At 44.7% G+C, this 13,554-nt stretch overlaps 1 protein-coding gene across 1 annotated transcript; it reads right to left on the bottom strand.

Annotated features, from left to right (window-relative positions):
• Positions 1–6,674: 6,674 nt before the first annotated feature.
• On the bottom strand, positions 6,675–7,596 carry LOC125541616 (fasciclin-like arabinogalactan protein 14). The gene has a single exon (XM_048704980.1). It carries the CDS (start codon positions 7,578–7,580, stop codon positions 6,795–6,797), a length of 786 nt encoding a protein of 261 aa, XP_048560937.1. The 5' UTR covers positions 7,581–7,596; the 3' UTR covers positions 6,675–6,794.
• Between the last annotated feature and the right edge of the window lie 5,958 nt (positions 7,597–13,554).

The raw sequence follows: 13,554 nt of genomic DNA, 5'->3' as shown, positions 1-13,554 counted from the left end.
GTCTTGTCCATCACATCATTCTCCTAATGATGTGATCTCGTTATCAATGACATCCAATGTCCATAGTCAGGAAACCATGACTATCTGTTAATCAACGAGCTAGTCAACTAGAGGCTTACTAGGGACATGTTGGTGTCTATGTATTCACACATGTATTACGATTTCCGGATAACACAATTATAGCATGAATAAAAGACAATTATCATGAACAAGGAAATATAATAATAATCCTTTTATTATTGCCTCTAGGGCATATTTCCAACAGCACCAAGAACAATGTTCTCGTCACAAAACCATCGGAACGATTCCAAGATACCCGCGTGATCCTAAATTTTTTTTAGTGAAATTTGAGAAGAGAAGAGTCAAAACTCTACGTCAGGATGCCTCACCAGAGCGACGAAGGGACTGAGGAGTAAAAAGAAGTCCTAACTCTCTGATATATATAATTCCTAAATGACTCAAAACATTTCTAGACTCAATAACACCAGCGATTCGATCAAGCAGGGGGCTCCTAAGGTCGGGGAAGGATCTGATACCAACTTGTAACGCCCTCGATGCGGCTATATCTCCCACGTGTCGAAGCACGACTTAGAGGCATAACCGCATTGAAAGCAATGTCGCAAGTGAGGTAATCTTCACACAACCCATGTAATACATAAGGGAAAGAGATACATAGTTGGCTTACAATTGCCACTTCACACAATTACATGAATAAAGCATTACATCAAACAGATACAATCAAGGTCCGACTATGGAACCAAAATAAAAGAAGACTACCCCAAAAGCTACACAGATCCCCGATCGTCCCGATTGGGCTCCACTACTGAACAACTAGAACGAAACAACACAAAGGACAAGATCTTCATCGAGCTCCTCCTTGAGCTTGTTTGCGTCACCTGCTCAGAAACATCAGCACCTGCAAACTGGTTTTGGAAGTATCTATGAGTCACGGGGACTCAACAATCTCGCACCCTCGCGATCAAGACTATTTAAGCTTATAGGAAGGGTAAAAGGTATGAGGTGGAGCTGCAGCAAGCGACTAGCATATATGGTGGCTAACATACGCAAAAGAGAGTGAGAAGAGAAGGCAAAGCACGATCGAGAAACTATGATCAAGAAGTGATCCTAGAACAACCTACGTCAAGCATTACTCCAACACCGTGTTCACTTCCCGGACCCCGCCGAGAAGAGACCATCACGGTTACACACGCGGTTGATGTGTTTTAATTAAGGTCAACTTCAAGTTTTCTACAACCGGACATTAACAAATTCCCATCTGCCCATAACCGCGGGCACGGCTTTCAAAAGTTCAAATCCCTACAAGGGTGTCCCAACTTAGCCCATCACAAGCTCTCACGGTCAACGAAGGATATTCCTTCTAGCGGGAAGACCCGATCAGGCTCGGAATCCCGGTTACAAGACATCCTCGACAATGGTAAAACAAGTCCAGCAAGACCACCCGATGCGCCGACATCCCGATAGGAGCTGCACATATCTCGTTCTCAGGGCAACACCGGATAAACAATCCGTACAACTAAAACCAGCCCTCGAGTTTCCCCGAGGTGGCGCTGCAAGGGGCTCTATTTTGGATCAACACTTAGACAAGCACTAGCCCGGGGGGTTAAAAGAAAGATGACCCTCGGGATGCGCGACTCCCAAGGGAAAAAGGCTAGGTGGCGAATGGTAAAACCAAGGTTGGGCCTTGCTGGAGGAGTTTTATTCAAGGTGAACTGTCAAGGGGTTCCCATTATAACCCAACCGCGTGAGGAACGCAAAATCCGGGAACATAACACCGATATGACGGAAACTAGGGCGGCAAGACTGGAACAAAACACCAGGCATAAGGCGGAGCCTTCCACCCTTTACCAAGTATATAGATGCATTAATTAAATAAGAGATATTGTGATATCCCAACAAAATGTCCATGTTCCAACAAGGAACAAACTCCAATCTTCACCTGCAACTATTAAGGCTATAAGAGGGGCTGAGCAAAGTGGTAATATAGCCAAACAACGGTTTGATAGGACAAGGTGGGTTAGAGGCTTGGTTCAATAATATATGAGGCATGATAAGCAAGTGGTAGGTATCGCGGCATAGGCATAGCAAAAGAGCGAGAAACTAGCAAGCAAAGATAGAAGTGATTTCGAGGGTATGGTCATCTTGCCTGAAATCCCGCAAGGAAGAAGAACGAGTCCATGAAGAAGACAAACGGACGTAGCCAACGTATCCTCACAAACGCAACGTTACCAGAATACCGAGAAGAAGCAACACCGGAAAGAAGCAAGCAACATAGTAAACAAACATCACATAAGCATGGCACGATGCGCAAACAAGTATGAAGCATGTCCGGTTTAATGAGGTATGGCATGGCAAAATGCACAAACAATCCTACAAATTAAGTGGAGCTCAACATGCAACGGAGTTGCATTTTGAAGAAAACACCACATGACTTATTTAGTTCTCTCTCATTTAGGTACTCAACAAAATTAAATGTTGGTTAGCATGGCAAGAGGTGAAGCATATGAAAACTACCCATCTAGGCAAGTTTAAATGAGGCCGGAACAACAAACAACAAGTCCGGAAACTCCTCATGTGCATAATTTATGTTTTGGTACTGTTCTGCCCCAAACCATATTTTATAGTTATTAAACATGCAAGATGATGCCACCATGTTAAACTAGGCAAAATTCTACCCCATTTACATATAAAGTTTATTAAAAACCGAGTTACGGTTATTTAGTTATGAAATAAATCATTTTAGCATGGCATTTAAGCAAATTTAAACAAACAGCATTTTAAACATTTCAAACATGCATGAAAGTTGGATATTGTGAAACTAGATGAAATCCTAGTCATTTTACATATTAAGTTTGTTTAATTCTGATGCATGGTTATTTAATTGTTCACAATTCAAAAATGATGGCATTTCTGTAAATAAGAAGGCACTAGAAAATGCTAAAATACACAGACTGGATTACAGCGGCCCAGTAGGACTTGGCCCGAGTGTGCGCTGAGTGTGCAAAATAACAGGAAAACGGCGCAAAATAATACGGGCGGCAGGGACTCGAACCCAGGATCACCTCGTACTGTGCCTACGTGACTGACCACTAGGGTGCTTCTGTATTTGTGTTCAGAAAGGAGTACAGCTACTTATAGAGAAAAGCAAAGGCGTGGCCTTGCTCTGCCATGAAGGCACGGTGACAGCAGGTCTCTGGCGAGCCTTAACGGCCGGATGCAGCGGCGGCTTAGGCTAGAGTTCGGCGGCGGGGGTGTGGAAAAAGGAGGGGAGTGCAGCTACAGGATGCGCGCGTGCATGTGGGGAGCATAAGAAAGAGGCAGAGCTCGAGCGTCGAGCTGCAGCTCGTCTCGGCTGCGGCGCACAGCGATGCATGGACGAGCATGGCGCGGCGAGCGAGCGGCAAGCAGGCAGGGTGTGCATGCGGGTGCAGATGCATGCGGGGGCTACGGGCGCGTGTGGTGGAGCAATGCTGCGAGGGTGTGCGTGTGCAAGGGGCCGAGCAGAGGAGCTAATGAAGCTGCTACCATGGCGCTCATGGAGATCGAACTCCTGCTCGCGTGGATCAGGACCTAGAGGACGAAAACGAGCGCTAGGTAAGGCCAGGAGGGTGAAGAGCTCACGGTGGATAGGATGGTGTAGTCGATCGTGCTCGGGGACGAACGGAGGAGACGAGGGAAGGCGATGAAGGAGCTCGCTAAACTTGGCGTTCCTCTGATCCGTGAAGAAGACGAAGCAGAGGAAGAAGGGCACGTCGTGGAAGAAGACGATCGGGTCTCGGGGAGCCGCTTGGAGACGTTTCGGGAGTCGCGGTACTTGCCGCGGGGGAAGACGACGACCGGGCGATGCTGGCTACGCCGGACTCGAGCTCAGCTCGGCTGGTCATGGCGATGGCGACACAGGGGCATGGGGAGCTTACCTCGGCGGGGGGAGGAGGCATAAGAGGGGAAACGGAGCGAGGAGGAAACCCTAGGGTTGGGGCAGGATTATATAGGAGGAAGGGAGCGACTGAGGCCGTCAAATCGACCGGACTGCCGACGTGGAGGCTCTGGATGTCCTGCCGTACAGGGAGAAGACGATGAACAGAGGAGCGGTGCTGGTGGGCTGGATTCGAAGGGGTAAGTGAGGTGGCTTGCTGTAGGTGGGCTGGGGAGATGGGCTGTTGCTACTGGAGCTGGGTTCTCTCTCTTGCTACATTTCTTTTCCTTCCTTTTTCTTCAGACAGAAATCTTAGAAGAAAAGAAAGGCAAGGGAAGATACAGAATTTGGCAGGGGTGAAGATATTAATGGAGTCCTGAAAAATATGCACAATTTGAATAAACTGGTTTGGACATTTTTAAGGATATAAAAATAATTCAAGTTTGAATTAAATTCAAACTTGAGCCATTTTTGAACCCAACCAAAACAAGTTCAAAGGAGCTGAATTTTTGGCAGAGAGGTTGAAGGCATGGTTGAGAATTTATAGGAAAAGAATGAACATTAAATTGGTGCAGGAAATAGAATACCACAATTTAAATGGATTAACGAAGAAGGAGAAGAAGATGATCAAGCAAGGTTGTGGGTGTAGAAGAAGATGAAGTTGAGAAAGAGACAACGCAGGGGTTGATCACACACTCAAGCACACAACCAAAACCACCAACAGTATGCCTATGCATTATGATCCATGATAAGACTGGCAATGCAATAATAACAATGATGCACATGAAGCAAGAAGCAAAATATGACAAAGATACTCATCATGATCATGGCAACAAACACAATAACAACTAAAATAAAGAAATGCATCTGGAGCATCGGTCTCGGGGCGTTACATAAACTTAACCTAAACTAAATCTAAACCTAAAAAAACAGAAACTAAACCTAAACTAAACCAAATATAAACTAAGCCTAAATTAAACTAAACCTAATTAAACTAAATCTAAAAAAAGAAAAAAGAAGAAGAAGAGGGATATCTCACCTTCAGGCGCGGCAGGGGGTGCCTGGGATGGAGGAGGGGGCGCCGGAGCGGCGGGGCGGCCGCGGGGGTGGAGGAGTGGGGCGCCGGAGCGGGGCGGCCACGTGGGTCAAGGAGAGGGGCGGCGGGGCGGGGCGCCGGGGCGGCGGGGTGGGGCGCCAGGGCGGCCGGGCTGGGGCGGTGCGGCTGGGCTGGGGCGGCGGGGCGGGCGGAGCGGCGAGGTGGGGCGGCGGGGGCGGCTCGGGCACGGGGGCGGCTCGGGCACAGGGGCGGCGACGCGAGTGTGATGAGGGGTGGGAGAAAGAGGGGAGAGAGAGGGACGTGGGGCTGGCCGCTTTTTAGTTTATGTCACAGCTCTTTGTCGTCTAAGCCTAGCTAACGGACCTTAGTTGACCACTTTCTTTGCCGTCTGCTAGCGGACGGCAAAGATTTTTTGATGTCCGCTAGCAGACGGCAAAGAAAGTGACCGTTAGGTGGCCCTCGCTAGTGCGCCACCCTCCCTCTTTGCCGTCTGCTAGCTGACAGCAGAGCTTTTATGCCGTCAGCTAGCAGACGACAATGAGGTAGCTGACGGCAAACATTATCTTTGTCGTCAGCTTCTTCTTTGCCGCCAATTTTTTTAACCTGATGGCAAAGACCTTCTTTGCCATCAGCTAGCGGACGCCAAAGAGTCGGCTGACGGCAAAGATCCTGATTCCGGTAATGCCTTCATGATGGTGTCTAGATTGGATATCGTGGTTCTGGAACTTGCGACGGCTGAAATTGTGTTTCGTCGACTCCCCTAGGGTTTCTGGGCACGCCCAGGTGGGTTGTGCCCCCCTCGGGGCACCCCTCTAGTACTTCTTTGGCCCATCTTTTGTTTTCTGGTCCAGAAAAATCTCCAAAAAGTTTCGCCGCATTTGGACTCCGTTTGGTATTGATTTTTTGCGAAGTAAAAAACAACAAGTGGCACTGGGCCCTATGTCAATAGGTTAGTCCCAAAAATGATATAAAGTTGCTATAAGATGATTGTAAAACATTGAAGAATGATAATATAATAACATAAAACAATTAAAAATTATAAATAGGTTGGAAATGTATCACGTGGACGTCCGCCATTTTCTGCTGGCTATGGGTCAACGTCCGCTACCTACTCCGCCATGGCCTCCCTCATCACTGCTAGCCTCCTCCTTGCCTCTCTACACACCAGCACCAGCTAGCCCGCCCTGTTTCTGCGTCCTCGTGTGTGCTCGTTGCTCCTTAATATTGCAAAGAACATGCAATCTTATTTAACTTGGCGAGAAATCATTCAATGGAGCAATGTGGTACTTTTCTAGGCTACCTTGATTAGTAGTACATTCGATTCTCATTTAATTTTTACCACGGACGCAAGCCCAGCTAAGCCCATCTGAGCGACATCCAACATAGCGTACGAAGAAACGGACGAGTAAAAGCAAATCTGGAGTGCGGGTTAATTGTCCAAAACAACAAGGTCTTTAAAAAAAGACGGTGAACGGGCAGAAACAATAGCTTTTTTATTATTAGATAAAGATAAAGATTATGAAAAAAATATATGAAGGTATAGATATAAAATAGATCAGGCGTTTTCTTGGGTCCTTCGAAAGAAAAGGTCAATGTCAGTAGGGATGGGTACAAAAAAAACTTGGTTGACTGAGAAAAAAAAGGAAAACAAAATGTCGTTTAATTTACATCAAGGGCATCCATCGAATGAATTATAACAAGCCAACATACACAAGTACTTCTTACACAACTAGACGTGTAAATCCCCGCAAAAAAAAACTAGACGTGTAAAGCTAAATATCGGCCGTTGCTCTGCGTAGAATTTTAAACCATCAACATCACAAGCCCCACGAGCCAAACACGTGTGCGGACCACCACTGTGTTCCCCGCCGAAGTGTGCGCGCCTGCGGCCGCGTCAGCGCTATGCACTGGTGGCGATGATGCAGGAGCGTCATCGTCTAGCGCACTGGCCTCGTCGGGCGATTCAAGCGTCTCAGCCTCGGTAATGGTCGGGACACTCGCGTTGGACGATGAACCGTAGGCTGGACCGGGTGCCGCGGAGCTCCCCTTGCCCGACGAGCTGATGCTTGGTGGAATGATTGCTGCGCTAACCTGCATGACGGATAGATTGTATGGTCGGCACGCAACGACCTTCACCAGCTGCGAGCTGAGCGGTGCGCCGGGCTCGGCTGAGCCAAACACCATCTGGTCGTCCGCGCTATGGGTGTAGTTGACGAACCCCATGCGGTCGGTGGCGGCGCCGGTAGTCTGGAAGAGCGAGGTAAGGAGCGCCGTCCCCTTCTCGATGTTTTCAAGTTTCATGGGATCGTAGTAGTTGAGGATGACGTGCACGGCGAGCACCTTCTTCTGCGTGTCTGTGGGCAGCGACGTGATGCCGCTGGCAGCGGAGTTGTCGACCACGAGAACGGTGATGGTCTGCCGCTTGTTGATTTCCTCAGCGAGATTCGTCTTCGACAGAAGGCTGTTGAAGGTCAAGAACTCCGGGGATTTGTTGAGGACCTCGGTAATGTTGAACTTTGTCGTGGTGGCCGCGGCCGACGACGCAAGGGTGAGAAGGAGTGCGGCGGTGGTGGCCCTCAAACATGCCATGGTTGCTGAGGTACACACGTATAGGCTTGGGGCAAGGCCGTCCGGTAGTGATGATGGGTGGAGAGGAGAAGAAATAGCGAAGGGTGGTGACAAATTTGGATGCCAACTTTGGGGGTGTGCATGCACTGGTGACTTGAGATTTTGTAGGAAGTTGTAACCAGTTACATGATTGGTTACGGAGAGGATTACTTATGGGCACGTTCGAACATGAGGTATTAGAAATTGTTACCACGGGTAGGCGGTATCCTTATCACTCGTTTTCATAAACCGAGGAGTGCAAATAGCTAAGTTGTCAATGATCAGTTTTAAGAAAATTATAATGGGCGAACGTCAGATCTTTTATAAACCGAGGCGTGCATGTGCACTAGTGACTTGAGATTTTGGAGGAAGTTGTAACCACTTACATGACTGGTTACGGAAAAAATTACATGAGCACGTTTGAACCTGGGGTATTAGACATTTTAAATAAAAAATCCAGTGATTCAAAAAATGTTCGTGATATTTGAAAAAGTTTTTATATAATGAAAAAAGTTCTTAGGTTGAAAAATATGTTTTTCTTTAAAAATGCACATGACATTTTAAAGAAATATTCATGTGTTTCCAAGAAATGTCCACTAAATTAATTTTTTTGTGTAGTTTAATAAAATGTTAACCGGAAAGTCAATTTGGTTCCCGGGAGCACATGCTCCTAGGGCCAAAAGAAAATTTTAAAATGAAAAAAAAATCAAGACAAAAAGATTGTGTGTACCTAGTCACATCCAAATGCTACCCGCAAATTTTGAGGCAAAAAGATAAAACATTCTGGCTTGTGCAAAAGAAAAAACAAATTGAACACCAAAAGTTAACCCAATATGTCACCCCAATTTTTTTTTTTTTTTGCCGACGAAACACCGCCGCTCCGTTTCGCATGAAAATTGACATGCATGTTTGCGGCACTAATACAGTCATCTACGAAAAAAATCAGAATTTTTCAAAAACATTAATTTTTTTGCATTACTGTTCACCTGAGAGCATATGCTCCCGGGAGCCAAGACGTCAGCCCCCAATGTCAACCATCATTAAAAAAATATGCAACGTGTATTTGGAAAATGTGTGTATTCAACAAAGTGATCAAAACATGTATTTTAAAAAATGTACATCATGAAAAATTTCAAAAGTGTATCAATAATATATTTCATGTGTGAGCTAAAATGTCCATTGTGTACTGAGAAAAGATAGACTGCACAAAAAACCCGATTAAAATTGAAAAAGAAACAAGAAAAGAAACAAAGAAAAGAGAAGAATACGAAAAACCCAAAAGTATAACAAAGAAAAACCAAAGAAAACCAGAGGTAAAAGATAGAAAAGAAAAAAAGGAAGAAAACTGGAGCAGTTCGAGGGAACATAGAACGACATACTAGCAGCTGCACTAATGGGCCAGCCTGGTCCGCTCGCCCGTTGACGATTCCCAATAAGGAATCTGTAGGAGCGAGGCATAGCCGGAATTTCCTATATGACGCTCTCTGCGTCAAACTGTCGAGCGAACGCACGTACCAGCAACCCAAGCGAGCGATTTGGGCCGGCCCATCACGTAAATCTTTCAGGTCCCGGCGGTTTTGGGAACCTTCTGAGGGTTCCCAGCCGGTTTTTTCTGGTTTTGGGAACCTTCTAGAAGGTTCCTGAACCGTTTTTTATTTTCATTTCTGTTTCTTTTTCTTTTTCTCTTTCTTTTTTTGTTTTTTGTTTCTTTTTTGTTTATTTTTTTCGTTTTTGCAAAATGTTCTCTGTTTCAAAAATGCTCATATTTTCAAAAAATGTTTGATTTTCAAAATTTTGGTTCGTGTTTTCAAATTTTGTTCTGGAGTTTCAGAAAACTGTTTGTGTTTTCAATTTTTTGTCGGTTGTTTCAAAAAATGTTTATGATTTCAAAAAAAATTAACATATTAAAAAATTGTTCACTTTAAAAAAAATTGTTCACGTTTTGAAATTTTGTTCGGGAGTTTCAAAAAATGTTCGGTTTTTCAAATTTTGTTAGGAATTTCAAAAAATGTTCACATTTTCAAATTTTGTTTGTAGATCGAAAAAATGTTCGTGCTTTTGAATTTTGTACGGAGTTTCCAAAAATATTCCTGTTTTAAATATTTTTGTTCACAAATTTCAAAAAATGTTCAGGCGGTTCAAAACATGTTCCTGTTTTAAATAAATTGTTTGCAAATTTCAAAAAATGTGCACAGTTTCATTTTTGAGTTTCGAAATTGTTCAGTTTCAAATTTTTGTTCACAAATTTCATAAAATGTTCGGGTGGTTCAAAACATGTTTCTGTTTTTAAAAATTGTTCGCAAATTTAAAAAATGTGCACATTTTCATTTCTTTCAGGAGTTTCAAAATTGTTCTGTTTCAATATTTTGTTCATAATTTTCAAAAAATGTCCGGGCAGTTGAAAACATATTCCCGTTTTCCAAAATTGTTCGCAAATTTAAAAAATGTGCATGTTTTCATTTTTTGGGAGTTTTGAAATCATTCAATTTCAAAATTTTGTTTACCAATTTTAAAAAATGTTCTTGTTTTCACATTTTTCAAAATATGTTCGTGTTTTCAAATTTTGTCTTGGAATTTCAAAAAATGTTCCCATTTTAAAAAATGTTCCTGATTTTCGAAAGTACTTCACTTTTAAAATATTATTTTGTTCGCGTTTCGTTTTCAAATCAGAATTACAAAACATCTTCACTTTTCGAAAAAAATACGGCATTTGAAATCTGCTCACAATTTTCAAAATGGTTTTAAAATGTTCTCCAAATATCAACGCTGCTGTCTGTTCTTATATATATATATATATATGTATAGAAAGTCTATTAAACACCCTGGGTGATGAATAAATTATTCTTCACCCTAGCCGATCGACCGAGTCGGGAGTTGGGCTCAACCAAACCAACACGCCATCCTGCCCACTGTAAAATTATACTCGTATGGAAGTAAATTTACTTTGGCACTAGGAGCTAGCCCACTTCCTCGTCCTATTCTAAAAGGTACGAGCGGTTTCAGTCTCGACTCTCGAGCCGCGAGCGGCTTGTTGTTTCGATGGTATGGTTCTCGGCGGCAAGTCTTGGACGGCGCTGGCCGATACTGCTTGGTTCCGGTGGCCCACCTCCCGCTCTAGTCTAATCAGGCGATGCGGCTGCCGGTGGGATCAACGCTGTGGTAGCCGGGCAGGCGGGGGAGGCGCGATGCTCGACGGCTGGCCTGGATGTGCAGTTGCCCTTGTATCGTGTGTTGGCTGCGGCGGCTCTGCGGCGGGTTATGTGCAGTGGCGTGAGAGAAGGAACTAAGTTCAACATTTTTTAGGATTGTTTCTTGATTTTCTGTCCAATCTATTTTTTCGCGTGTCTGCCCGCAGCTGCAGCAGTTCAGGAAGAATCGAAGAAGGGTCCTGGAAACTAGGAAGGAACCAACGCGGATGAGGGGGCGTCAAAAGCAGGTGCCAACTGGGAGAGGTCATGCGTTTGTGCCTCCTCCAGTCCTCCTACGGGTAGGGAGGTCTAACGCAACTTCTCCCAAAGCGGGTTTTCCTGAATTGGTACACGGGTGTTTGATTTCTGTCGAATCTGTAATCTGGTTAGATCATGAGACTGAATGTCCTACCCTAGTAACCCTACAGAATATGCTTGCTTGTGTTTGCATTGGTGCATGTACACTCTGTAATTGTTTTTATCTTAGGAAGACTCTAATTCTTGTTAGTTTTGTATCTCGAAGGTAGTTTGGTCCATTATATTGGTCGGATGTATGTTTAGAACAGCATAGGAAGTTTCGGTCTACTGTTTGTTCTAGTCCATGCGAGGTAGAGCAGTGTTTCTGTAAAAAGTTCTATACTCTGCGATGTGTAGACGCATTGGCTGCTATGGAATGGCTAAATTCTTGTCAGGTAGAAGTAATAATGTGCAGAAAAGTTTTAGTTTGTTGTTTAATGTGTTCAAATTTAATGTTTTCTCAATCCACCATGAAGATTTGCATGTTTGTTTCAGTCTCCCTATGGGACATCATTTAACAGTTTAAATGCTTCTGAATTTTAACAGTATTCATTTGAATGGGGCTGGACCACTTGAGGTTACTCTCGTTGATTTAATTCTAGTGCGCTCTATTTTTTAGACTGCAGTGGGTAGTCATGGATTTGTAGCAGGCCGAGCAATCATCAACCATTGTCGTTGGTCGTCGCCACCAGGTTATGTTGGCTGTTGACATGCTTCTTCATGTAACCTGCATCTCTTCCCACCACGATGGTCGTCAACTAGGTCTTCGCGGCTAATGCTCTTGAGTATCGCCCTCTCTCCATCAATTTACATCTGTATGTGTTGATTCATTCGCCCATGGAAAGTATCTACTCGAATCTGGTTAGATTTAAAAAATAGTAATCCGGATTTAAATAGATTAACGTCCCTACATGCAGAGGTGAAGCACTATGGTTTCGATTTTGACCCCATCCACTAATTTAGATAGTTTAGCCCAACGAGTGCCATCTTCTTCGTTTGATTGAACCTTTGTGAGTACAGCAAATATGTAAACCACGTGTTGGTCTCTCCCCTTAAAAATGAAACTGAGATTTTTGTACTATAGTTAATAGAAGGATACTGCTTGGTTTAGTATTTTCTACAATATTCTATTATGATACTGATCATTACATGCAAGGTAAACTGGGTTCCATCTTAATATTGGAAACCTTTTTTTGCCAATAAGAATGGCATCACTTTATTAGGGAATACACATACATTTAATCATTTCCCACTAAACCATGTGTGTCTGTTCTAAAACTCCATGCATGGACAGTCTGGAAGATAAGAATAATTCTCTCTCGGAATTGCATATGAATGTCAGCATATTATTTTTTTGAATACAATATTTTCTATAACCAGTACTCCATTGATGCTTCCTATCTTTGTTTAAAATATAATCAGTAAATATGAATTTCCACTGGAATGATGTCATGATCGGTTTTATTTACACTGCATAGCTCATCTTTAGGTACCCTGACAAGTGATATTTTTTAGAAAAGGAGGATGACCCCCGGCCTCTGCATCTGGGAGATGCATACAGCCACTTTATTGATTATTCTAGAGGACCTTACAAAGTGTTACAACAATAAGCCTGAATCCACCATCTAGGCAACATATGCCGCTACTCCTATCCATATGATGAAGGGGTGCTAGCTGGGCCACTACCCAGACCACTCACCTAATCCTAACATCGAAAGCCGGAATCTCCAGCCTAGCCACATACCGGGTCTGGGGCATAAACCGGTCTGACGCACTCACAGGTGTCGTCTCCACCATCTTCCACTGGTCCATCTCCAAGCAGATTGAGGTGCCAACCTTGGCAGGCTCCTCTGCCATCAACACCACCATGACGCCAAATGACGACCACCACCTACGCTAGAACATCTCCAAGCAAACAAGAAAACAAGAAAAGACCAAAAGATACAAGGGGGCACTCTGAACTTACAACACATCGGAGAGCTAGTTACAAGAGGTACTACGAAAGGGCACTACTAGCATAAACCGATGACCGCAACCCTCAGGCGCCAAAGACACAGGAGGAATGCTGCTGGGACAAACACCAAGCCGGCCACACCATCACGTGCCAAGAACGTCTGAAGGCTGTAGGAAAGCCGCCGAGCAACAACAGAGAGGCGGACAACGGGACAGCAAGAGGCACTGCACCTGCTGCCGGCCAAAAACCCCACCTTCAGCAACCCTACGCCCGAAACCACACTCCCCAGACAATGCCTCCATGGAGGGAACGACACACACGGCGCCGCCGCTGCCCAATCCTGCCGGATTTTGGGTTTTCACCCGGGAGAGGGAACGGAGGTGGGGAGAAGGAGACCACGACATCGCCTCCAAGAAAGAAACATCGCCCAAGGCCGACGTCGATGCCGGGCCGAACCAGCCGGCCAGGGGTTTCCCCCGGTCCCGATCTGCAACACCAGCCCCAAACTCCACCGGAT

This window comes from Triticum urartu, chromosome 2 (genome assembly GCF_003073215.2).
Source record: "Triticum urartu cultivar G1812 chromosome 2, Tu2.1, whole genome shotgun sequence".
NCBI classification, from domain to species: domain Eukaryota; kingdom Viridiplantae; phylum Streptophyta; class Magnoliopsida; order Poales; family Poaceae; genus Triticum; species Triticum urartu.
The sequence above is the reverse complement of the archived record's forward strand: the minus strand, read 5'-3'. Positions and strand labels throughout refer to the sequence as shown.